General features: G+C 41.8%; 1 protein-coding gene across 3 annotated transcripts in view; it reads left to right on the forward strand.

The window, feature by feature from the left end:
* The window catches only part of UNC5D (unc-5 netrin receptor D), a 607527-nt gene that overhangs the window by 341813 nt on the left and 240737 nt on the right, over positions 1–24977 (forward strand). For all 3 annotated transcript variants that reach the window (XM_065947397.1, XM_065947399.1, XM_065947398.1), the window contains exon 3: positions 11555–11698. In XM_065947397.1, coding sequence (XP_065803469.1) covers positions 11555–11698 — 144 coding nt within the window. The remainder of the gene's footprint in view (positions 1–11554; positions 11699–24977) is intronic.

Genomic DNA, 24977 nt, shown 5'->3' on the forward strand with positions numbered 1-24977 from the left:
CTGCTTCAGTATCTTTGGCCAACACAGTCTCCATTTTTAAATCCCAGAGAACTTTGGTATCTTTTTTACTTACAGGTTTTCTTTCTTCACCAAACTAATGGGAAATGCATAGGACCTGGGAGTGTTGGGAGTCAACACAGTCAACACAGGATCTTTTGTATTTCCAAATTGGAAGCAATAAGTCCTTTCAGTTGTTAAAGCCTGCAGACTGCCTTTGGTCTTTTCTGGTAATTTGGCCCCGTCATCTAACAGTTCAAATAAGAAGAAAAAGGATAGTGTGTTTTCATGCAATTTAGCTTGGCAAACCCAGAGCAAGAGTTCTTTCCTGCAGAAAGCACAATTTATTTGACATGAGTTAGTATGTTTGCACAGACATGGCTATACCTCTTAGTAATGTACACTTTTAGTTCTCTGCACAAGCCAAGCAGTCCTCTTTCATTTGTTCTGCCTCATTTCATTTGGAAATATGGGAAGTCTTCTTCCTTGTATTTTTCTTCAGTTAACATCTGGAGTTGAGAGGCAATCCCAATTCAGGCATCATGCCCCTGAGAAAAGGGTGGATTGTTCCAATAACCCAGAAATTAAGAGTTTTAATATAATAAGCAAGTACGTGTGCACACACACACACATACGCAGAGAGAAAACCAACAATAACCAGGAAAACTCATTCTTGGCAATCAGGATAATGTAGCCTGTGGGAAGTTTGGGCTATCAATAAGCTTAGCTACTTCTTTATTGTTCAATAATAATGGAGGTCCCTTAACAAGCCTCCCTGCTTCTTATTCTGCCTTGGAGATATCGAACTCTAATGAGTGAAATAATGTGTATTTCAATGCATCAAGGGAAAAGTCTCAACTCCAGTAAACTATTATTTTTCTTCTTAAAGAATATCATTTCAGGGATTTCACTGTGTGATTTCCTTATTAAAGAACTGGAGTCACTCTCTGGGGAGAAGAGGTTAATGGATTGTGTTGAGAAAAGGGAGAAGAACAGAAATAAAAATGTGTTAAATCTTTAAAATTTATATCTAAGAACTTTGCTATGCTGGTGATGGGGATTTGGATATAGTATCTTCCAGAAAACCATTAATTTGAAGTTACCTTCAGTGTTCACAAATCACCAGGGTACATTTGGGAAGCATATATTTGAGACCACGGAACACAGAAAAATCCATCTCTCAAATGTTCCATTGCCAGTTTGTTGGTTTAAAACTCACATTTATAGAAATAGTCTTCCACCCCACCCAGGTTTTATCTTGTTCATTACTCTGCTTCTCAGAGAGGACCGACCTATTCCAAAAAGGTGTTCAGGAAAATATTATAAATTCCTTCCCCAAATTTGTGACAGAACATGCAGAGCTTGTCTTGTGTGTCTGATTTAAACCTGTCCTACAAAAAAAAAAACAAAAAGCTGTTTAATATCATTTCATTCATAGCAAAGACAGAAGGCAGCTAACCATCTTGTATAATTTAATGTCAATTCATGATATCGGCCTGATATTTGTTCTAAACCCTAAATTCTTAAGCAGTGTCTTTGGACTTTTGTAGTCTTTTCTGTTCATACAGCATTTAGAAGTGTGTTGCTTTATGTGAAGTGGGAATTATAAAGATATTTTAAAAACTGAGGATAGTCCAGTGGTTGAGAGTGTCAATATTAGTGCAATAGGACACCTACCATTTTTGAGATCTGTTTATCCATTTACAAACTTTCTTCAGGTAGATATGTTACTTAGTATGCTTTGACCTCAGCTTTCCCTTGTATAAAATGGCAGTTATAATTGTATTTACTCTGGGAACTATAGTGGGGGTGGTAGAACCTAATATGTGTGACATATGTAGCTCAGGGTCTGGTATATAGCAAATTCCCAATCGAGGTTAGCCTTCAAAATGATAAATATAAAACTGCTAAATTTGTGTTATTTTGTCTTTTCAGTTATAAAACCTTTTATTGTGTTTCACAGTATTACCAATGTATAAACAGACAGCAGTAGTGGTTTCTACGCTTCTAAAAACAAATAGAAAATGATGAACTTTTACAGTTCCAAAAAGTGCCAGTATGTTGTTGTCGTTCATTCACTAAGTCGTATCTGACTCTTTGCGACCCCATGAATTGCAGCATGTGAGGCTTCCCTGTCCTTAACCATCTCCCAGAGCTTGCTCAAACTCATGTCCGTTGAGTCAGTGATGCCATCCAACTATCTCATCCTCTGCCGCCCCCTTCTCCTATCCTCAATCTTTCCCAGCATCTGTATCATTAATAGGTAAAGAGTTGTCTGTTGTGGAATGACATCTCATGTGCCTAGGATTCACTCCATTGATTTATATTTTGTCTTGGTGATTCCCAGAGCCCCTGGTATCACCAAGGGAGATAGAATTGGTGGGGTGATCTCAGGATGATTTACTACCAGGAAGTTGTTGTGGCATCTGCAGGAATGAAAAGCCATTGACTGGGGCAACAGGGTTGGAAATCATGAGTGGGTTACCCACAAGCTGTGAGTGTGAGGTCCCAGTAATTCATTCAGGGATCCTGTCCTCTAAATAACTTCCCTTCCCCACTCCAGCCTCTTAAGTTTCCCTTCTGTCTGTTACCAGACCACGCTATCAAGTTAATTTGCTTTCCTCTGCCAGACACCTCTGTGATGATTAATTCTTATCTCCGGTGAGGATGAAACTGGAGAACTTGGATGTATTCTTAGTTTCTGTACTTAAGACTGAACTTGCCATACTTCTGAGGGATATGTGGAGTGGTTATTATCCAGGGGAAACTAAAGAGTATTCATTAGGCATAGTGCACTTTCAAAGGAGGATGGGTATTTTTTATCAAAATACATTTTAATCTTGTTGCTAGGATAAAGTGGCAAAAGACATTCAGCCCTAATTAAGCATCTGCCAGTAAAATGAAATATGGATCTACCTTTCAATTATCTCCATTTAATTTGCTACTTTCAGTAGCATGTTGGCCTGAAGACATGTAAGCTCCCTTAAGAAATAGAAGCACAGTTCCATCAAAAGGCTTCCTTGCATCTCAGAGTTTTAAAACTTCAAATATGGATCAGATTCATGTGTCTTTACCAGAGCCTTGCCCTAGACCCTGAGCTAAATACTGGGTGAGGACAGAGCCTTCAAGTTGTAGGTAGGATGGTGCCCACCCTAGAAGCTTTTGTTGATGCTGTAGAGAGATTAGAAGCCCATCTTGTGAGATCTTTGGCAACCTTTGCTTCTCCTGTTGCAGAGTTTGTCACACTCCAATGTTGGGGCAGGTTGAAGTGTCTCCCCCTCTATCCTGCAAGCTCCTTGAGAACAAGAATCTTCATTTGCTTTGTCACAGTATCTTCAGCACCTGGCAAAGTGGCAAGCACATCTGAGGCCTCAATACAATGTTTTAAAAATAATGTATGTTGTCAACTGTGTCTTGGATCTGTTTCTTATGATATAGGACCTTCAGCAAAATAATAGGAATAGTAATAGCATAGTTTTAAGATGATGGATATGATGACATTAATGAAAGTAAAGGGACATGCAAATGATATAATGATTAGTCAAGAAGGATAATATGTTCTTCAAAATTTGGAGAAACTTACTGCTTGAGTCTACTTTGTAGGCTGCAACCTTGGCTTGTTGTTGTCGTTCAGTCACCCATCACCTCCAGTTCTTTGCAGCCCCATGGATCACAGCGTGTTCTGCAGTGTGCTCAAATTCATGTCCGTTGTGTTGGTGATGCCATCTAACCATCTCATTCTCCATCACCCCCTTCTCCTCCTGCCCTCAGTCTTTCCAGGCATCAAGGTGTTTTCCAAAGAGTCGGCTCTTCAAATCAGGTGGCCAAAGTATTGGAGTTTCAGCATCAATCCTTCCAATGAATATTCAGGGTTGATTTCCTTGAGAATTGACTAGTGTGATCCCCTTGGAGCTCTCAAGAGTCTTCTCCAGCACCACAATTCAGAAGCGTTCTTTGGTGCTCAGCTTTCTTTATGGTCCAGCTCTCACATCTGTAACGTGATGACTGGAAAAACCGTAGCTTTCACTACCTTTGTCGGCAGAATGCTATCTCTGTTTTTAAATTTTAATTAATCTTTGCTGTCTAGGTTTGTCATAGCTTTCCTTCAAAGGAGCAAGCATCTTTTAACTTTATGGCTGCAGTCACTGTCGACCATGATTTTGGAGCCCAACAAAATAAAATCTGTCGCTGCTTCCACTTCCTTCCCTTCTATTTGCCATGAAGTGGTGGTACTAGGTACTACATTCCATAATCCTAGTTTTTCTAATGTTGAGTTTCAAGCCAGCTTCTTCACTCTTCTACTACCTGGACTAGTAAGAGACAAATGGAAAACGGCCCCTCATATACATGGCGGATTCACTTCTTCAAGCGGAATGGGCTGTTTTCCATCTTCCTAGTAGACAGTGGAATGAGATGGGGCTGTGTCAGAGCAAAGTACACGCATCAGAGGGACTGAGGGATCTAAGGAGATGCTGGTCTGTTAAAGGAGGTTTTTGAATAAGAGGTGGTTGCTTCTCGTGGGGAGTTTGATTTTTTTTTTTCCTCTCGCCCCAAATTGAGCAAGGTCCCATGCTACCCATGAAGTATTAGAATAGTTCTTTGGAGCTTTATCTGTGGAAGCTAACTCAATAGAATCCTTCTCTGGGTTAATTCCCAATCATGAAGCTCTGCAGTGTAGAAAACCAGGCGTGGAATAGGCATGACCCTGGGCTAAGACAGTCCAGGGAAACGGGCACGGAAATTAGGGTGGAAAACAGTTCACCAAACTCTAGTCGCTAGCCTCTTAACTACTTTTGTGTGGTTTGAAAATATTACAGGAGGAAGAGGGACTCTCCTTTTTTCCCCCTTGAATCTAATTACTTTGTTATCTGAGTATCCTACTATAGAGAACTTCCAAAGATTGAACATCCCGTTGTGATGATGTGTTTAGCCTCAGAGAACCATGGGAAACCCTCCCCATGCCCCCACCCCCAGGTACATCTGAGAACTCGTTTGCAGCAAATCCATGGCAGGATGGTATTGGTGGGCTTCGTGGAAGTCTGATAATAATCAGAAGATGAAAGGCAGGGGGACAGCTGTTAGGTACTGGCTGCAGCTGGCATGGTGCTGAATGTTAAGTACTACTCTAGAACCCATTTCTAAAGTTAGGACTAAAGCTAAAGCCCTTTTGTTAAAAGTGGATCAGAAAGAAATACTCAATATCATCTTAGGGAAAAACTCAAATGGGCTTTTTGGTCAACCCAATAATTTTCAGCCTTTTCCTCTCTGTTTCCTCCTTTCTTCTATATTTCTCTTCTCTGAACAGTGAAGCATATACTTCAATTAGTTTGAAAATTCCCTAACTTTTATTCTCCCAACAGGATTAGACCTGCTAAGAGTAACTAGTGTTTCCTATCTGATAAATAAGGGGATTATAGCAATAACTGCTGTCAGCATTTTTCTCATTTAAACAAATAAAGGTGACAAATGATGAAGTTCTGTGCAGCTCTGTTATGTTTAGTACATGCGGAGCAATTATTCATCCGCTGCCAGCATTCGTCTCTCTACAACTAAACCATCCACAGCGTCGAAAGCTTATTAGCATTTCAGTTCCATAGTCATATTTTTATCTTCCGTAAGACTCTCCTCCATAACAAAGGCTGATGGTTATAATTTGCACAATAATTTAAAGGGTTGGACTTTTCCGTGCCTATTAGAGTTGCACAAGTTATCAGGTACCATGCTCGTCTTATTTATGACCTGCCAGCTTCTATTTGCCTGGGATTTTTGTTCCCCTGTAGCACTTCCTCTGAACGAGTTAGCTGCCATCTCTTGAGATGGAGAAGTAGATGATGATCTCTGCAACAGTATTGGATGAACTTCAGTGCAGGGACTGGGGGGGTGAGTAAAGGTGTCCCGAAATAGAGCTGCTTTAGGTGAAGGTTTCTCAGATGCGCTTTCTCACGTATATATGTAAATGCATACACTTATATATGTATGCATATACATTTATTAATGCATATGCACATTGTGCTCAGCCGTGTCTGACTCTTTGTGACCCCATGGACTGTAGCCGCTAGGCTCCTCTGTCCATGGGATTTTCCAGACAAGAATACTGCAGGGGATCTTCTGGACCCGGGGGTCAAACCCTCATCTCTTCCACCTCCTGCATCGGCAGGTGGATCCTTTACCTTTGCGCCACCTGTGTGAGTGCTATGCTTAGTCACTCAGTCCTGGCTGACTCTCTGCAACCCCATGGACTGCCAGGCTCCTCTGTCCACGGGGATTCTCCAGGCAGGAATACTGGAATGGGTTGCCGCTGTCTCCTCCAGGCGATCTTCCCAACCCAAGAATCAAACCCAGGTCTCCCTCGTTGCAGGCAGATTCTTTACCATCTGAGCCACCGGGGAAGCCTGCACCACCTGGGAAGCACTTTATTAATGCATATAACACATGCACATGCACACATATGTAATATAGCACTCCAAGAACAATAGTGAAGATTTACGAGAGTATGTACTATTTAATTTTTTATTTTTATGAAATGTTTTTTCTTATGGTGGAGGAAAGTATAATAGAGACAAACTTCGATTTCCTGAGGGTTTTCCTGGAGGCTATGGTTGACAAGACTAAATAGTTCATGTTAGAAGAAAAAGGCCTGGTATGGAGGGCACACTATACTTTTTGGGAGAGGGGAGGTTAGCCGATTCACGTGTGGCCTTCTTTTTTAATTTGAATACGATTGTTTTCCAATGCTGTTAGTTTCTGCTGTTTGATAAGTGAGTCAGCCTTAAGTAGACATGTATCCCCTCTCTCGGACCTCCCTCCCACTCCGCCCCCTCCCGCCCCTCGAAGGTCCTCATAGAGAACCCAGTTGAGCTTCCTGTGTTATATAGCAGCTTCCCTATCTATTGTACATGTGACAGTGTAAATATGAAAATGCTACTCTCTCAATTCAGACCCCCCTCCCCTTACCTGCTTGTCCACATGTCCATTCTCTACATCTGTGTCTCTATTCCTGCTTTGGAATTAGGTTCCTTGGTACCATTTTTTCTAGGTTTCATATATATGCATTAATATACAGTATTTGCTTTTCTCTTTCTGACTGACTTCACTCTATAGGACAGACTCTGGGTCCATCCGTGTCTGTACAAATAACTCTCTTTCATTCCTTTTACTGGCTGAGTAATATTCCATTGTATACATGTCCCACATCTTTATCCATTCATCCATCATCGGACATTTAGGTTGTTTGCATGTCCTAACTGTTATAAACAGTCCTGCAGTGAACGCTGTGGGTACATGTGTCCTTTTGAATTACAGTTTCCTCAGGGTATATCCCCAGCTGTGTGGGTAGGATTGCTGAGTCATATGGTAGTTTTATTTTTAGTTTTCCTAGAGGGGATGCTTTCACAAGGCTAAAGACCTCATGTTAGGATTAAAAAAGCCTAAGCCAGAGAGATGCTATACTATTTGGGGGGCGAGGGGGTGGTGTGTAGATTGCAAAGTTACTTATAGCTTTTTAAAGAATCCTGACACCCCGATGCTACCTTCCAAAGCATACTGTGTTTGGAAATAGTTGGTTGATACTCATTCCACTTCTCCAAACCCGTGGGGAGCCTCTTTGAAGGACTTGAAACCAAGGCATTGTAATGCTGAAATCATGACTTCAGCCTTCCCCTTTCAGCTGTGGTTAGTCTGAATGAGAGGTTGTAAGACTTCCTGACATGAATGGGGTGAGATCGATTATGACCTTCACTGTGGGGGCCTGTGGCCGACTGTCTGTGCTTTCCAAAGCAAACGTGTGGCTGTCCATGTGTAATAACGATGTTTTTCAAGGTTTAGTATTTGATGCTCTGACATCTCGGGGTCTTGCTGACTTTCAAGGGACTGTCTTACCCAGGGATAGCTCATTCCTAGAGGTGCAAAGGACTCACCTGTGAGCACGTCCTTCATAAGCAAACCAACAGATACAGAGCTTTGTCCCCAGATATTCCTTTTATTAAACTCTTATTCTCCTGCCCTAACCTGGGACCAGGTGCCAGACAACTAGCCACAGCCATTCTCTCCCTGAGTCCACTGAAATGAAGCAAACTCGCCCACTCTAAATCTTTTTACCTTGCCTCTCCAGTTCTTCCCCAGGAAACTGCAGTAAAGTCTCCTGCCCGTGTCTCCTGACCCCTCTGCCTCCTGCCAGACCCTAGTGCTTCCCCGTGTAGCCCTGGGCGAGGTGCCTCTTGTTTCTAGGGGTCTGTGAGTGTAAACTTACTCCATGTCTGAGTGTCTTCCTCTGTCTCACTAACACAGGCCCCAGGTACCCTTTAAGCACCACAACACCTAGGTTAACTCATAGCATGTTTTAAGGTTTGGATAGGAAATTCTCTGCTTCATAAACATGATGACCTTGATCCATTTTGAGATGGTGTCTATCTTCATTTGCAGCCTAGAGGAAGCTGATGGGCTTATATATTCTTAAAGGGCAGAGAAAGTAAAAATAAGTGTGTGTGTAATACACAAATATATATTTGTGTGTGTGTGTGTATCTATATATATATATAAAACTTTGGGCTTCTCAGGTGACACAGTGGTAAAGAATCCACCTGCCAATCCAGGAGACACAAGAGACACAGGTTTAATCCATGGGTTGTGAAGATCCCCTGGAGAATGGCAACTCACTCCAGTATTCTTGCCTGGGAAATCCCATGGACAGAGAAGCCTAGCAGGCTAAAGTCTAGGGTGTTGCAAAGAGTCAGGCATGACTAAGCACATATACACAATGATGATTTATAATGTGTGTATATATGTATTTCTCTATATATATGTCTGTCTCTGTGTGTGTGTGTGTGTATACACATACATATATATAAATGGGCTTCCCTGGTAGCTCAGTTGGTATAGAATCCACCTGCAATGCAGGAGACCCCAGTTGGATTCCTGGGTCAGAAAGATCTGCTGGAGAAGGGATAGGCTTCTGAATACCCACTCCAGTATTCTTGGGCTTCCCTTGTGGCTCAGCTTGTAAAGAATCCGCCTGCAATGCGGGAGACCTGGGTATATCGATTCCTTATTAGCCTGAACAGATTTTTGACTTACTGAATGCTTCTTCAGTGAGAGCTGATTGCCAAATGTCTTGTCTCTAAGTCTCCTCATTCCATGACAGGGGAACTCGGGCATGTCAGTTACCCACCTCACACCTGGACACGCTGATTTGGTGTTCTCTCTCTTCCCTTGCACAGCTCAAAGTAGATCATCCACCGTTCATCTCAAATCAAACCCAGGAAATATAAGGCCTCTTCTCTGCAGCCTAGTTCATTATTTTTGTTTATTCAGCCTAACTTTCAAATCCCCAGTATGAACCTCACACTCCAGTATGCTTTCTGTCCTCACAAACTCTTTTGTAACCTTACTTTCTTTTCTCCTTCTCTTCACCTGCTAGCTCTGCCTTCTCCTTGCCCTGATGCATTCATTCCCACTTCTTTTATTTAAGTGCAAATTAAAGAAAAACAGGGACACAATAACAATAAAAATCCCTCTAAGGCTTCTTTCCTGTTCGATGTAGAAGATGGCTTTCAGGACTTAGATCTCTGATAAGGTAAAAGGTGTGCTTCTGTGCCCTGTGCAGAGATGTGAATTATCAACTGTGCTCAAGATGTTTTTCTATGCATGGTACCTCCCCAAAACTCAGAAAGCCTTACTCAGATTGTGTACATGCTGAATGATGTGACCCTAAAGCGCTCTCATCACACACTATAAATAACATGTCATCAGTTGAGTGGAAGGCAGTGTTTCCCCAGACTAACTAGTCCACCTCCATTCTTGTTCTTTAAATCCTACCAGCACCCAGGGTATAATCAAATTCCACCTCCTCCACCAAGAGTCCTTGGCTCCTTTGGACTGTTATTGTTCCGTCCCCTGAATTCCTTTTGCACATAAAGGGAAAAGCCTAGTTATGCACCCAGATTTTCTTTAAATATACCATGCATCAGTCTTATTTCCATAATTAAGGTAAGTACCTGAAATACGAGGACTGAGTTGAATTTGGATGAGGGGAGTGTTCAGAGTCCTGGTTTGGGTCAAATCCTGGATCTTCCATTTCCAGACTGTGATTGCAGACAAATGACTCTTAAGTCCGTTCTTTGGTCTGCAGAGTGAGGCTTCAGCAGCCTCAGCTGTGTCAGGGCGCTGCGGAAACATAAAGAAGGAACAGATGAAAGGCTTATGGTGATGCTGGGCACTTAGGTGGGATTCAATAGGCTTTTTTTCTCCCATGCCACCTATACCAGGGCAGAGCACAGACTTGGCAGATGCCGCTGGCTGCAGAAAGCATGCTGACTCTAAAGGCTGCTCCCCTGCTTGTAATGGTTTACCTGATGCTAGTGAAGAAGGTGTCCTTTTCCCCTCTGCACTTCATGCAAAGTGGTTGTCCTTCCCCCCAAAAAGAAAGGCTGATAGTCCTTGGATAGAGGTTTGGAAGAAATTCACACTCCCCAATAAGATGCACCAGGCAAACTTTTTGACTATTAGATGGAGTATACAAAGATACAGTAATGAAAAAATGACAAGGTCGAGGTCTTAGTTTATCCCATTTCCTAAATGTAGTCTTCACCCCTCTTTCTATAAAAGCTTCTCTTTTTTCTTTACTTCCTCATTCCGTTGCAGCAAGAACCTTTCTTCCTGGGTTCTCAAGAAGAGATTCAAGGACTTAAGATCAAGTTAGTTTAGCTTGTCTGCACCCCTTGTGTTGTCCGGAGTTTTTGGCTTTTCCTTGGAGTCCTGGACTCTTCATGCACCACCTCTGTCCCCTCCTTATTCTAAGCTACATGGCTACAGTGACCCTCTCCTGCCATACCCAGAGGTGGGGCATTTAGAACCACCTGGAACTGTGTCCTGGGGTTGGTTTGTTGAGACCTCTTTAGTCTCTGGAATCCCAGCGATTTATTTGGTGCTACATTCTTCATGGTAGATTTTATGTCAAGAAAGACAGAGTGGAAGGGGAAGAATAACTTGGGAGATTGGGATTGATATATGCATACTCCGGTATACAAAATAGATAACTAGTCAGATCCTCCTATATAGCACAGGGAACTCTATTCAATACTCTGCAATGACCTATGTGGGAGTAGAATCTAAAAAATAGTGGATGTATGTATATGTATAACTGATTCACTTTGCTATGCACCTGAAACTAACACAACATTTTAAATCAATAAATTTACTAATAAAATTTAATAATTAATAAAATAAAATCAATAAATTTACACTAATAAAAAAATTTCTTAAAGCAAAAGGAAAAAAAATGTTTATAAGAGCTGGGAAAAAAAAGAAAGCATGGTGTCAAGGGAGTGTGAAAACGATTCTATTGTATGGGAACCACATTGGTTAATATTTTACACTTGTTCTTTTCAGCCTACTCAGCTGTGGATTTAATTAGCAGTAATATATTATTGTCAAAGTAATTAAAACCTCGCCTTGATTAAAAACGGAGTGGTTTTAATTAACAGGAAGAGGTTGGGCTGGCCTTAACTTTCTCGTTGCGGAATACACCGGCCTCAGTGGATTGGCTCTGTCTCCTCTGCAGGCTTGAAGGTCCGGGAGGTGTTCATCAATGTCACCAGGCAGCAGGTGGAAGACTTCCATGGGCCCGAGGATTACTGGTGTCAGTGTGTGGCGTGGAGCCACCTGGGGACCTCCAAAAGCAGAAAGGCCTCCGTGCGCATCGCCTGTGAGTATATTCAGGGTGACCCTCTGTCCTGCATGGGTACAGACTAGCCTTTCATAGAGGGGCTCGGGACAGGCCAGGTGCTTCTATAGCAGGGAAATGAGGGGCCGGCGAGAAACCATCAGAATTCTCTCCACCTCGAATCAGTCCCCTCTTGTAAAATTGTGTTTTTAATGTTTGAGAATTCCCTCTGGAAGACAGTCAGTCAGTGAGCTGGGCTAAGGTTCTGCCTAGGTTGTCAAAATGCAGGTGCCTCCACAATACCAGGAGAAATGGTTTCCCCCCCAAAAAAGAAAAGAGAAAAAGCCACGCAAATGGATTCTGCTCTTCATCACCAGTGACACAGTTCAGGGGGCATTGATGGGAAATGTTGAGCAGTGACTGTTTATTGTACTTTGCCAGCAAATCTGCAAAAATAAGACATTAAAGATTAAGGGAGTTCTATAGCCTCCTGTTAAACCTCTTTCCTCTGAATCTTAAAACATGGAAATGGGTTTTAAAACTGCATTTGTTTGACCCAAGTAGGACTGACAAAAAGGCTCTTGAGGAAAAAAAAAAAAAAGAAAAAGAAAGATTGCCTTTCAGAAGAGCCTAAGGTTTCTTCATCACGTTAGCATCAGTGTTTTTATCATCTCAAACATGTTTAGACATAGACAAACTTCCTCTCTCTTCCTTAAATTCTTCATCCCTTCCACCCCAATGAGTCTGCATGAAATCTCCTGAGCCAAGGAGTGTAAAAGCCTACCCCACAGCCCCTCAAAAGAGGAGGCCAGAAATGGTTACTGTTGTTGTTATTGTATTAATACCTTTTCAAATGCTGCTTTTGAGAGTGCCGTGAAGAATACAGGGCAAGGGCCATTTATCTGAGGACTCAAGGAGTTCTTTGTAGCAAATGTGGATGGTTTGGGGATTGAGAATAAGAATAAATTGTGCATTGCAGAGACATTTCTGTTTCTGGGGAAATGAAATCTCCCCCTCAGCACAGGCCTGTCACCTTCACTGTCCTCACACTTGGCGAAGCTCTTGGTTGCAGGTTGACTTGGCCCTTGGAGGCCAAGGAGGAGGTCATCTTGTAAGCTCTGCTTTATGTAAGAGCTGTGGGAAGCGTTTCCCCTGTACCTGTAGGTATTTAATTTTAGCCCACAAATAACTTTATGACTGGTCAGCTGAGACAGGGAATGTTTGATTTTATTCTTCCTTAAGATGTCCACCTCTGTGCTCCTAGCGTAGCCTTGGTCAGCTTCACCAAGGTGTTTGACCCTAGTCAGGGTGAAGCAGATTATCCTCTAGAGCTCAAAGAGAGGAGAAGCAAAACCGCGTAGGGAACTTCAACACAAGTTCCCTCCATTTCCTTTCCGTATCGCCTGTCCCCTTCTTTTTACTGCTTCCTCTTGAGCCCCACATGTATGATATCCCTGTCCACATGTATGAATCTGTCCATCTCCAAACTCTAGTCACCTCCATACTTTCTCATTCATTCCTGGCTATTACGTGCCTGCTGGAAACCTCCAAAGGTTTCCCCCTCCTTAGAAAATTTGGCAGAGAATGGCTCAAACCCATCTTTTGTTAGCTTCCGCAACCTTTGATTGTATACACTGTAGTCCGTCCTTCTAAACACATTGCCCTTCTTCGCATCACCCTCACTTCTCAGACATGTGCCTTTGCTCCGAGAGTTTCCCGTTTCGGGATGTGTATCCTGGTGACTGAGAACTCAGATACTGGAGTCCTGTTGGTTTCCAGTTACTAAGTTCACTGCTTAGCGTTGCGATGGGGGCCAATTGATTCTTCTCTCTGCATCTAATGTTATGATAAAAGGCTGCTGACTTCATAGGGTTATTATAAGAGTTAGAGGTATTGACAACTATAGTGTCTAAAATCATACCTCACACAGAGTCAACTCTTATCAATCATGAGTTATTATGACATATTTGGTCCTACATATTTGTATCTCCAGCATCATTAGCCAGGAAGTGTGTTAATACTTAAACTAATTGAACTCAGTTACATTTCTAGTGCCTTAGTAATTTTTCTGTGGGTTATGGCTATGTAGACTCTAAAACTCCATTTGAGGCCAGCCCTAAGTACCAAATTCTCAAAAGTAGGATAGGATTAAAGAATGTTTTAAAAATGGAAAACACTTTTCTTTTCACTGCCTACTTTTTAGAGTCAGCAGATACTTTTTTGATAATAATCTTGCAAATCTCTTTAGGGATTAAAAAAATCACTTGGTCATTCTTGTATAGGATATGCACACATGACTATAATAAAGATGTGATTTTTAAGTAAAAAAGAAAATCTTTAAAGCCCATGTTATGCACTTAGCTTAATATAATTAAACATATTTTGAATCTCTTCCTATGTAGCAAGGGACAGATTCTTTCATTTATTTAAAATTATTTATGCAAGTCAAGATGTGATTTATCATTAAATATTGCATTTGACTTGGGAACCAGTGTACATTAAAATGTAAATTGAAACTTAACTATGTTTAATAGTATCAAAAGTGGAGGGAAAAACTGTGTTTAGGACCTTGCTTAGAATTCTCTTGATTTACTTACAGAGGGTTAAAAAAAAAAAGACAGTTCTTATTTTTTTTTTATAATTTTCATGTTTTGTTGAAATAAGGAATTTCTGCATGCTATTTGCAAGCATTTCCAAGCAAACAACACATTGCACATGAGGATAGTTTTTATTCCCAATAAATGAAAAGCCAAATTGGATATAATTGTCACTATATTTCTTCTTTTTAAGATTGGTTTTTGAAGTGCTAAAGGCCTCTTCTTGTGCTAATAAAGATTCTGTTATATGAATGTATCTCATGAATCTGATGACAGTTGTCTCGAGGGGACTTTGCAAAATTAGGACCATTTTTGTATGATTGATTAAATTATTGTAGTTCAACATCAGAGCTTCTTATGCTTCTTGCATCTAACCAATGATCCATTAAAAATTTAGCAGTTTCAAAACTGCAGTGGGCAAAACCTTCATGGTATCTGAGCCATTCAACTGAGAGATGGCTTGTCATGATCATGTTAGCTTATCTCTATAAAAACACCAGGAAGCTTGCCGGCATGCTATCACTTAGAGATCATCTGATTCTCAAGGGAAAAAATATTGACACTATTATTTTATTCATGTCACTCATATTTTCATTGAAATGGTCCCACCTGGGGAATCAGTTAACTATGCAGATTCCTGGCTTCTACCCCAGCCCTGAGAATGGACCAGAGAAGCTGTGTTTGTATGAGGTTATCTAAGTGAGTCTATGATTGTATAACCTTGGGACAGTGTACCCAGAAACAGGGCTTCTCAAACTTTTAACATGCATGCAAGTCAGCTGAATTCCTATTAAAATGTAGACGATTCAGTTAAGAGGAGTCAGTATGTCCAGCCCAAGGTCTGAGATTCTGCCATTTCTAAGTTCCCTGATCACGCCAATGTTGCCAGTTGGTCTGTGGACCCTACTTTAAAGTGGGAAGACCCTGAAACCTATAACACCTTAGGAAGCACTATTTAGGAAGTAGTTGGCACTTAATAGCTGAGAAAATGACATTCAGAAAAAGGTTAGATGGCTTGACCATAGGTCTCCCAGCAAATAGATGGAAGGCATGGAACCAGATCTTAAATCCATCCATTCATCCTTCTGTTCTTGCTACTAAGCCCTGTTGATTGCATTCTTCTGTCAAATGGGAATTCGAGAACCATCATAGAAACACAAGTTCATGTGCATGTGAGTGTTTCCTTGAGGGAAGCAATGATTGCTTTCTTACTCTGTTTCTGAATAAATTGAGTTCTTTCATTTGGTCAAATTGTACACACGCACACACACACACAATACATATATGTGAATATATATATGCACATGGGCTTCCCTGTGGGCTCAGTGGTAAAGAATCTGCCTATAATGCAGGAGACTCAGGTTCTATCCCAAGGTCAGGAAGATCCTCTGGATAAGGAAATGTCAACCCACTCCAGTATTTTTGCCTGGGAAATCCTGTGATCGGAGGAGCCTGGCGGCCTACAATCCATGGGGCCATGAAGAGTCCAACATGACTGAGCAGTTTAACAACAATATATGCACACATGTGATACATATGTGGCTTCCCTGGGGGTTCAGATGGTAAAGAATCTGGCTACAGTGCAAACGGCCCAGGTTTGGTCCCTGGGTCAGGAAGATCCCCTGGCGAAGGGAGTGGCAACCCAGGCCAGTTTTCTTGCCTAGAGAATTCCATGGACAGAGGAGCCTGGTGGGCTACAGTCCATGGGGTCTCGAAGAGTCAGACATCACTGAACAACTAACACACACAGAATACATATATATAATATATATATTTATACTTATGTTATTATATATAAATGCATTATATATAGTTACATAAAATCATGAGCTATTCCTTAGTGGCCAAAAAGATTGGTACAGATTTTGTTTTAGTAGCTGAAGTGCCCGTCGTCTTAAACCATTGCATTTTCCTTCGTCATCCCGCCCCATGTCAGAGAGATGCTGGCTGCCCATCCAGCTGCCTGGGGCTGGAAGTAACTGAAGCTCCATTTTCTAAAGGTAAATAAATAAACACAGCCCAGCCACATTCCCCCCACCAAGTTGGCAGAAGTCCGTCTCCAGGGAGCATCTCCCACGGGCCTCCTCTCGTTTGTCTGACTCAGTCGAGCTGGAGATAGTCAGACCGCGGTGGCATCTGTTACTTCTGCTGCTGGACGGTTGTCAAAACGAGAAATATTCAGTTATTCGTAGTTGTTTATTTTCATGGGTGAACATTTGGCTGCTTAGCCATTGCTCTTCCTTCCCGTTTTCCTTCCTCCTCTTCATCTGCTTACAACATGTTTGTCCTCTGTCATTAACCCTTTGGTCAGGCAAACTCTTCTTGACACCCAAACTACTACTGCTGTATGGGAATTGGGGGTTGAGAGAAACATTGGCCTGTTACAGTCACATAGCAAGTTGGCAACTTGAGATAAATTGAAGCAGGAACCCATTGTTCTGTTGATTATTTTTTAAAAGAGGAATCTATAAAATATGCATCCTGACTATAACTTAAATAGCTTATTGGAGACACTCCTCCTAAAATATCTATGCAGTTGTGCCAAGAATGAGTGAAAAACTTAGATGAGAATCTCTTTTAAAAGCTTTGAAACTCCCTACCTCATTTCACAGCCCAATAGCAAAAACAGTATTATTTTTATTTGCTTTGGTGGGAGAGGGTGTTATCTTTTAAAAAAAATATTTTTTTTTTTTTTTTTACATATTTAGTTTTGGTTGTGCTGGGTCTTCATTGCTGCACCTGGGCTTTCTCTAGTTGCAACAAAAAGGAGCTACTCCTGTTACAGGGCATGGCCTCAAGGGTTCACAGGCTTCAGTAGTTGAGGTTTGCAGGCTCAGTAGTTGTGGCACATGGGTTTAGCTACCCCGTGGCATGGGAGATCTTCCTGGACCAGGAATCAAACCCATGTTCCCTGCATTGGCAGGCAGATTCTTAACCACTGGACTGTCAAGGAAGTCCAAGAGGGTGGCATCTTTCTGAAAACTTAGAGGAGATATCCAATTAAACCTGTTATGAATCTTGGCTTCATGGCTTTGATGAAAATTTCACATGCTAAAAGTGGTCCATAGCCCTCTCTTGATGGCAAAATTAAATATAAAGCAAACATCTTCATGTTTATCTGGTGCTTAGAGCATCTAGCTAAGGAAGGGGATGGGCGCTGAAATGAAGCCTGCACCCCACCAGGCAGGAATGCACCCCAGAACGTGGTTGCAACCACATGAGTGAAGAGGCTGGGTTTCCTTATGGCCGTTTTATAGCCAAGACCTTGTTCTCGTCGGTGTCCAATTTACACCAAAGTGCCCCCGCAGGCTTGTGGCAGCAGAACTGGGTGCAAAATTTGTGATACTGAGTGCAAAATGAAAATGTGGCCCTTCGTTCAAAAATCAAGTTTCGAGCCATCAGTATTAGAGCAATAAATCAACCATTATGGTTCACACCCATGAAGATAGCCATGATGGCAGTAATGGTGATGACTCAGGAAATCACTTTGTATGTGTAATGGTTTTATAAAAAGGGGCTAATTGGCCTAAGGGCTAGGGACACATTCCAACTGGCTCCATATGGAGCTGGAGACAAGATTATTCTGTTTTTGCTGCAAAGCCAGAGGCCACATCACGGGAGCTAAGTTTTAAGATAGCATATTTGGGGTCAAGCCAGCATCTAGAAATGTGCATATACTGGAGCATTCTTCCTGGACTACGTTCTCCTGCAAACTGTACATAGGCAAGCGAGGGCTCTGTGTCTGCTGGTGGTGATACTGGTAGAAGGAATTACTGCATTGGGTGAGCAGGTGACTTATAGGGGTTTCTTTTAGAAAATGTAAAGTGACATAGTTCAGACTTTTAAGAAAGTTGCAGTGTAGTACAAAAAAAAGAAATTCCATTAAGTTCTTTACTCACAATCTTCAAATGTTATCATTTGACCATACTGGCTTTGACATCATGTCTTTCTGTGTTTATCAGTGGATGTATTTGTAATTAGACAATGATGGTTTGTGTTTTGACTTACAATTAAGTTGCAAACATGATTCTCCCTTTGCCCTAAATACATTTCCCCTAAATGCTTTAAATACTGTATGTTTGTAAAAAACACATTTTTTGACAGGACTGTAGTATATTTATCAAGAAATTCACATTGATACAATTCTGTTGTCCAGTCTAAAGACCTTATTCACCTTTTATCAGTTGTTCTGGAAAGTCCTTTATAACAATAACAAAAATCCTAAATCATGGCTTTCATTCAGTTGCAAGGTCTCTTTAACCTTCTTTAATCCAAATAATTACATAGTCTTCCTTTGTTGTTCATTACATTGAATTTTTTCAAGTGTAAAGTTCAGTTGTTTTGTGTAGTGTTCCTCAAATTGAACTTGTAAAAAAGAAATAGCAGTCACCTTGAAAGGACTTTAACAGGTCACATCTGGGACAATTTGAGTCTCAAAAGAGATCATAGTAAAGGTTATAACTTATTGAATAAGAATCCATGAATCTACACTGATATATTTTTAAAAGAATATAAAAATAAATGTAAGGAGACAACTCTTTTATAATAGAATAAATGAATAAATGTAGAAGGAATGATGGAAATGGAAAATCATTTAGCACCTGTCATAACACTCATTGGTTTAGACAAGTGTCATGGAGGCTGAAATCAGTGGCTGAAAGTTTTAGGAGTTAAAGAATGTTTATAGAACTGAACGTGAAAGTATTTCTCCACAAGTCATCGACTAATCACAAGGGGGGAGTTAGTAACTTAGCAGTAGGAAATCCCACCATATACCCTCTTAATCAGGTGACATCCCCAGCAGTGGGACAAGTCCATGAATCACTCCTGATGAGTTAGACTGAGGAGATAGCATCACTTCAGCGATAGTCCTTCCAAATACAGCTCATCTGTATTTAACCCTAGGGAAACTGGACAAGGCTAAACTGAGGAACATTTTACATAATCGGTCATTTTTAGCTACAGATATCTCGAAATTCTAGCCTGGTGTAGGAATGTGGATGGGGTGTCCTGGGGCTATAAGGTACTACAAGATAGACTTCGTCCATCTTTCTGAAATATCAGTTGTATTTCCCTTCAGATCAGTAGAATGTAAACATGAACACAAATATGGAAAAATTTTTTCTTGAATTGTGGAGATGCAGCTAGAAACGTCAAAGCCCTTTTGGGCATGCCACATCTAGGCTCTATCTGTAAATGCCTTGGGGATGTGACTTTATTCTCCTCTACCAGTAGGGGCATTTAGTAGAAAGTGTGAGTAACACTGAATTGTAAGAGATTGTGATTCTGGGAGTAGAGTAGGGTGATTTCTATGGAATTGTTGTAAACTGTGCTACTTTTGCTTAATGTGTACATAACTGAGTACATCGACCTTAAAGATGGGAACTTCTGGGTAGCAGTGTGTGACTTCATAATGTTTCCTACTGTGGATGATGAAAAAAAAAAAAATCCCCCAACCAAATAACATGCCTTCATGTCATTGATTGCCGAGTATTATTTTACGGAGAAGAATTTGCAGAAATAGGGCCACCACCTTTTTTAGGAAATCACAATTCAGTCTGCCATTCTGGCGAAATAAACCTTAAACTTCCTAGAAAATGGCCATTTCTCTAAAAGGCCATTTCTCATAGAGCTTTAAGAGGAAGAGGATATAGATTTTGCTTCAATTCAGCTCTCATTTTCTTCACTGCAGAAACCTTCTGACAGATAGTCTGAACAGATGATAAGCAAACAAAAGAAAACCAAAAAACCCGCAAACAAAAACACAACTTATCTCAGTCCATCTCTGAGGACTTTCTGAGCCTGGTGATATGATTGTTAAATTAGTTTAGTATCCTTCTACCAGGATAAGTAAGGACAAGGAAGTGCATTCTAGAAATTTGTTGAGTGTCAAAGAAAAATTAACCAAAGTGTGAAAGTGCTGGATAGCCATAAATAATTGTCTACCTGTGCTAGATATCACCACAATAAATAAAATAACCATTCCTTCCTTTGAAGAGTTTATACTCTAGTGAATAACATAGACTTATAAACAAGTCTTTTTCAAGGGAGTGTGGCTAGAGTAAGCGCAGTGTGTTTTTGGAACTCACCCAAAGGATAATTTGCTAATCCTCAAGTCCTATGATATGTTTTCTGGGCTAATTCCTTAGGAAGGAGGAGGGTAATTTGAAAACCCCATGTTCAGGTTAAGGAGAGAGCTTGAGTTGCAAGCCCATGCAGCGTGGAAACCGCATGGAACTCTTGGGAAAACAAGGAGTTGGGGCTCTCGGGAGAGGTAGGCAGGTCAGATTGTGGAAGATGTTTGGATTCTCTGCTAAGAGTTGAGAGTCATCCATGACGTGTTCCAGGCCACTGCACTGTCATAATCAGGCAATGACATGGTCATACCTTCGAACCCCTGCCCCACCTTACTGTTTAGTCACAGAGATTTAAAGGGTAGCAAAGCTCAAGACGTAGCTTGCGCTAAGCTATGGGACTGCTGATGGGGCTTGAACTTTGCTGGATGGTATACTTTAAAGGGGGAGGGGAAAATTGGAGATTCCAAGAACATGAAATGACCAAGGCTATGTGGCTACTTGGATGCAGCGGTGAGGAGGAGTGAAGTAGACATTGAGGAATTAACACCAGATTTGGGGCTTTCTTCATTTGGGGTTAAAGTGACTGAATGGTGATTTCCTGAAGTTAGATCATGAATAGAGTAGAAGAAATTAGTGTGGAGAACAAGATGATGAGTTTGGTTTTTGATCAAGTTATATGGGAACTACCCATGGAATATATACGCATGGAATATACCCATGGAATATAGGATGAACCACTGCATTCTAAAGGAAATCCGTCCTGAATATTCATTGGAAGGACTGATGCTGAAGCTGAAACTCCAATACTTTGGCTACCTGATGTGAAGAATTGACTCATTGGAAAAGACCCTGATGCTGGGAAAGATTGAGGAGAAGGGGACGACAGAGGATGAGATGGTTGGATGGCATCACCAACGCCAATGTACATGAGTTTGAGTTGGCTCCAGGAGGTGGTGATGGACAGGAAGGCCTGGCGTGCTGTAGTCTGTGGGGTTGCAAAGAGTCAGAGCAACTGAACGAAACTGAACCCATGGAATGTTCAATGAATTGTCTTTATCAAGCAGTGGGGGTTATGAGCCTGAAGCCCAGGGATCAGCATCAAACATAATTTGGCAAGTAAGTTGGTCTTTAGGGTAGTAATGATCTTGTCCGTCAGAAAGATAGGAGGAGCAGGTTTTTATCTGAAATACTTAAGATGGTGTGACTTGGACTTCCCTGGTGGTCCAGTGGGTGAAGACTTTGCCTCTCAGTGAAAAGGGTTTAGGTTAGATTCCCTGGTCGGGGAGCTAAGATGTCATGTGCCTTGCAGCCAAAGAGCCAAAACATAAAACAGAAGCAGTACTGTAACAAATTCAGTAAAGACTTTAAAAAATAGCCCACATCAAAATTAAAAAATCTTAAATGATGTTGACTAAGAAAGATGGACAACCTAAAAGTTGAGAGTTATGTTTTATTCGGCAGAAACTTTTTAGGACTTTAAGCCCAGGGCACAGCATCGCAGATAATGCCCAAAAACCTATTCTGAAGAGACAAGGGGAGAAGCCAGGATATATAAAAGTTTTTGCAACAAAATACCAGGTAATCAGAATATCAAGGATTCAGTTCAGTTCAGTTGCTCAGTCGTGTCCGACTCTTTGTGACCCCATGAACCGCAGCACGCCAGGCCTCCCTATCCAACACCAACTCCCGGGGTTTACGCAAACTCGTGTCCATTGTGTTGGTGCTGCCATCCAGCCATCTCATCCTCTGTCGTCCCCTTCTGCTCCTGCTCTCAATCTTTTGCAGGATCAGGGTCTTTTCAAATGAGTCAGTTCTTTGCATCAGTTGGCCAAAGTATTAGAGTTTCAGTTTCAACATCCGTCCTTCCAGTGAACACCCAGGACTGATCTCCTTTAGGATAGACTGGTTGGATCTCCATGCAGTCCAAGGGACTCTCAGGAGTCTTTTCCAACACCACAGTTCAAAAGTATCAATTCTTCGGCGCTCAGCTTTCTTTATAGTCCAACTCTCACATACATACATAACTACTGGAAAAACCATAGCCTTGACTAGACGGACCTTTGTTGACAATGTAATGTTTCTGCTTTTTAATATGCTGTCTAGGTTGGATGTAACTTTCCTTCCAAGGAGTAAGCGTCTTTTAATTTCATGGCTGCAATCACCATGTGCAGTGATTTTGGAGCCCAAAAAAATAAAATCAGCCACTGTTTCCCCATCTATTTGCCATGAAGTGATGGTACCGGATCTTAGGTGCCATGATCTTAGGATTACTGTTAACCAAAAGAAAACCTGAGGGAGGTAGGAAGAAGGTTCTAGAGGAATGGGTATACTTATGGCTGACTCATGTTGATACATGGCAGAAACGAATGCAATATTACAAGTAATTGTCCTCTAATTAAAAAAGAAATCCCAGTATTTCAAGTTAGGGAATTTAGTGCTTTTCTCTATATGAAAAGTGAAAATATTAGTCTTTCAGTTGTGTCCAGCTCTTTACCACCCCACAGACTGTAGCCCACCAGGCTCCTCTGTCCATGGGATTCTCTAGGCAAGAATACTGGAGTGGGTAGCCATTCCCCTCTCCAGGGGGTCTTCCTGACCCACGGATCGAACCCAGGTCTCCTGCACCGCAGACGGATTCTCTTCCATCTGAGCCAGGAGGGAAGCCCTTTCTTCATATGGGGAGATGCATGAGTCTGGGGTCACTGAAACCATTCCTTCGATGTGCTCCTCAGCTCCCTGGGGCCCTTCTCCTGCTCTTTCCCATCCAGAGATTCCTCAGGTGCAGTGTCGGGGGTGGCTGCCTTGGTTGATATTACTGGGCTGGGCAGCGGGCAGCCCTTCGTCTCCATCCTGAGGTCCCTCAGGCCTCACCATTCAGGCACCTGTAATGTGATGGTTTGGTGGCTGCCATATCCTTTGGTTACTGATAGGCAGTCAGTATTTTAGTTCTCAATGGTTTCCCACACTACGCATTTTCCATCCTACTCCCCAAATCCCCAAGTGCTGGGGAAGAGAAAGCACAGCAGACCGTGAGTAGAATTCTGTATGTGGTTAAGGAGTGGACAGAGGGGAGCCATGGAGGAAACAGAGAAGGAAAAAAAAATTGACAAGGCATTGAGAAATCCACAAGTAGAGATTTTTCTTTCTTTTTTAATTATGAAAGTATGATAGCACATTTACAGGAGACTTGGAAAATTGCAAAACAAAACTGCATATAGTTCCATTATAGATTATGATTATTTTTAAGTAGATAAATTCAAAGTTTTAGTTGGAGTTTCAGTATCAAAGGAAGAGTGGAGATTTTGATGAAGGAAGAAATGGCTCATGGTGTCAGTGTGATCACCAGGTTAAAGTAACACATAGGAGGGGTCAGTTTATTTGCTCCGTTGACTGGGACAAAGCAGTGTAATGTGACAAGGGTGTCAGGAGATGTTCGTAGGTCCAGGAATCAGTGGAAGATGAGCAAATGGAGATGGTATGGATGCCCCTGTACGAAAAGTTGACCACAGATGAAAAATCTAGAGCATTAGCTGGAGTTAGCCATTTGAGGAATAGATGGATCCTACTACGACCATGACATTTAGACAGGCTCATTTTAAAAAGTCAGAAGAGCTGGGTTTGAGTTCTGGCATCAACTACCCAGCTTTGTCCTCTAGTCGAGTGTCTATTAAAACTTGCAGCTTACAAGAAGAAGCATACAGGAATCTCTTAAAAAAAATTAAGGTTACTGGGCTTTGTTCAAGATCTGTTGAATCATAACCTCTAGGAATAGGGTCCAGGAACGCTTTTGTGATTCTGCTGTCTTCCCATGGTCCACAAGTCCAGCTTTCTATGCAGACTCCTCCTTCTCGTCCCATTTCTAAGTATGGTAATACCCTAAAGTCTCTCCTTCGCCCACAGGCTTTCCCTAGGTGAAATCTCTCACTCCACAGCGCCAGTACTGTCTGTCTGTTGTTAACTCACTAAGTTGCATCTGACTCTTATGCAACACCATATGGACTGTAGCCCACCAGGCTCCTCTATCCATGGGGTTTACCAGACAAGAATAGTGGAGGGGGCCACCATTTCCTTCTCCAGGGGATCTTCCCCACTCGGAGACCAAACCCACATCTCCTGCATCACAGGGAGATCCTTTACCAACTGAGCCGCCACACACTTAAGCGTCTCTTGGTACATTGGTTTTTCTCAGCCCTGACCTTGCACCTCATCTCCTGATGACTTCATTCAGTGCCTCCCTGATACAGTCACTCAGATATCTAGTCGGCATCTCAACATAATATGTCCCAGAGAAAACCGTCTTGGTTTTCACCCCGTCAGCACTGCTGCAAGCCTGTGTTTATCCCCACATTTTCCAGTTCAGTAATGGTGCCTCAGGGCTCACGGCAAGACCTGGGTGTCATCCTGGACTCTTCTGTTTCCTTCACTCACATCCCATCGAGCAACAGGCCTCGCCCCATCTGTACCCACAGCACATCCTGAATTGGCCCACTTCCCCCCATCTGGTTATTTCTTCACTGCCATAATCTCACTGCTCACTTTCTTGCCATCTTCAAATCCATTCTCCACACAGCAGCCAGAAAGATTACTTAAACAACAAGACATACAAGTCATGTCATGTTCTTCCCTTGGCTGGACTTCTCCCATTGG

The sequence above is a fragment of the Muntiacus reevesi genome, chromosome 10, assembly GCF_963930625.1.
Source record: "Muntiacus reevesi chromosome 10, mMunRee1.1, whole genome shotgun sequence".
Classification (NCBI taxonomy): domain Eukaryota; kingdom Metazoa; phylum Chordata; class Mammalia; order Artiodactyla; family Cervidae; genus Muntiacus; species Muntiacus reevesi.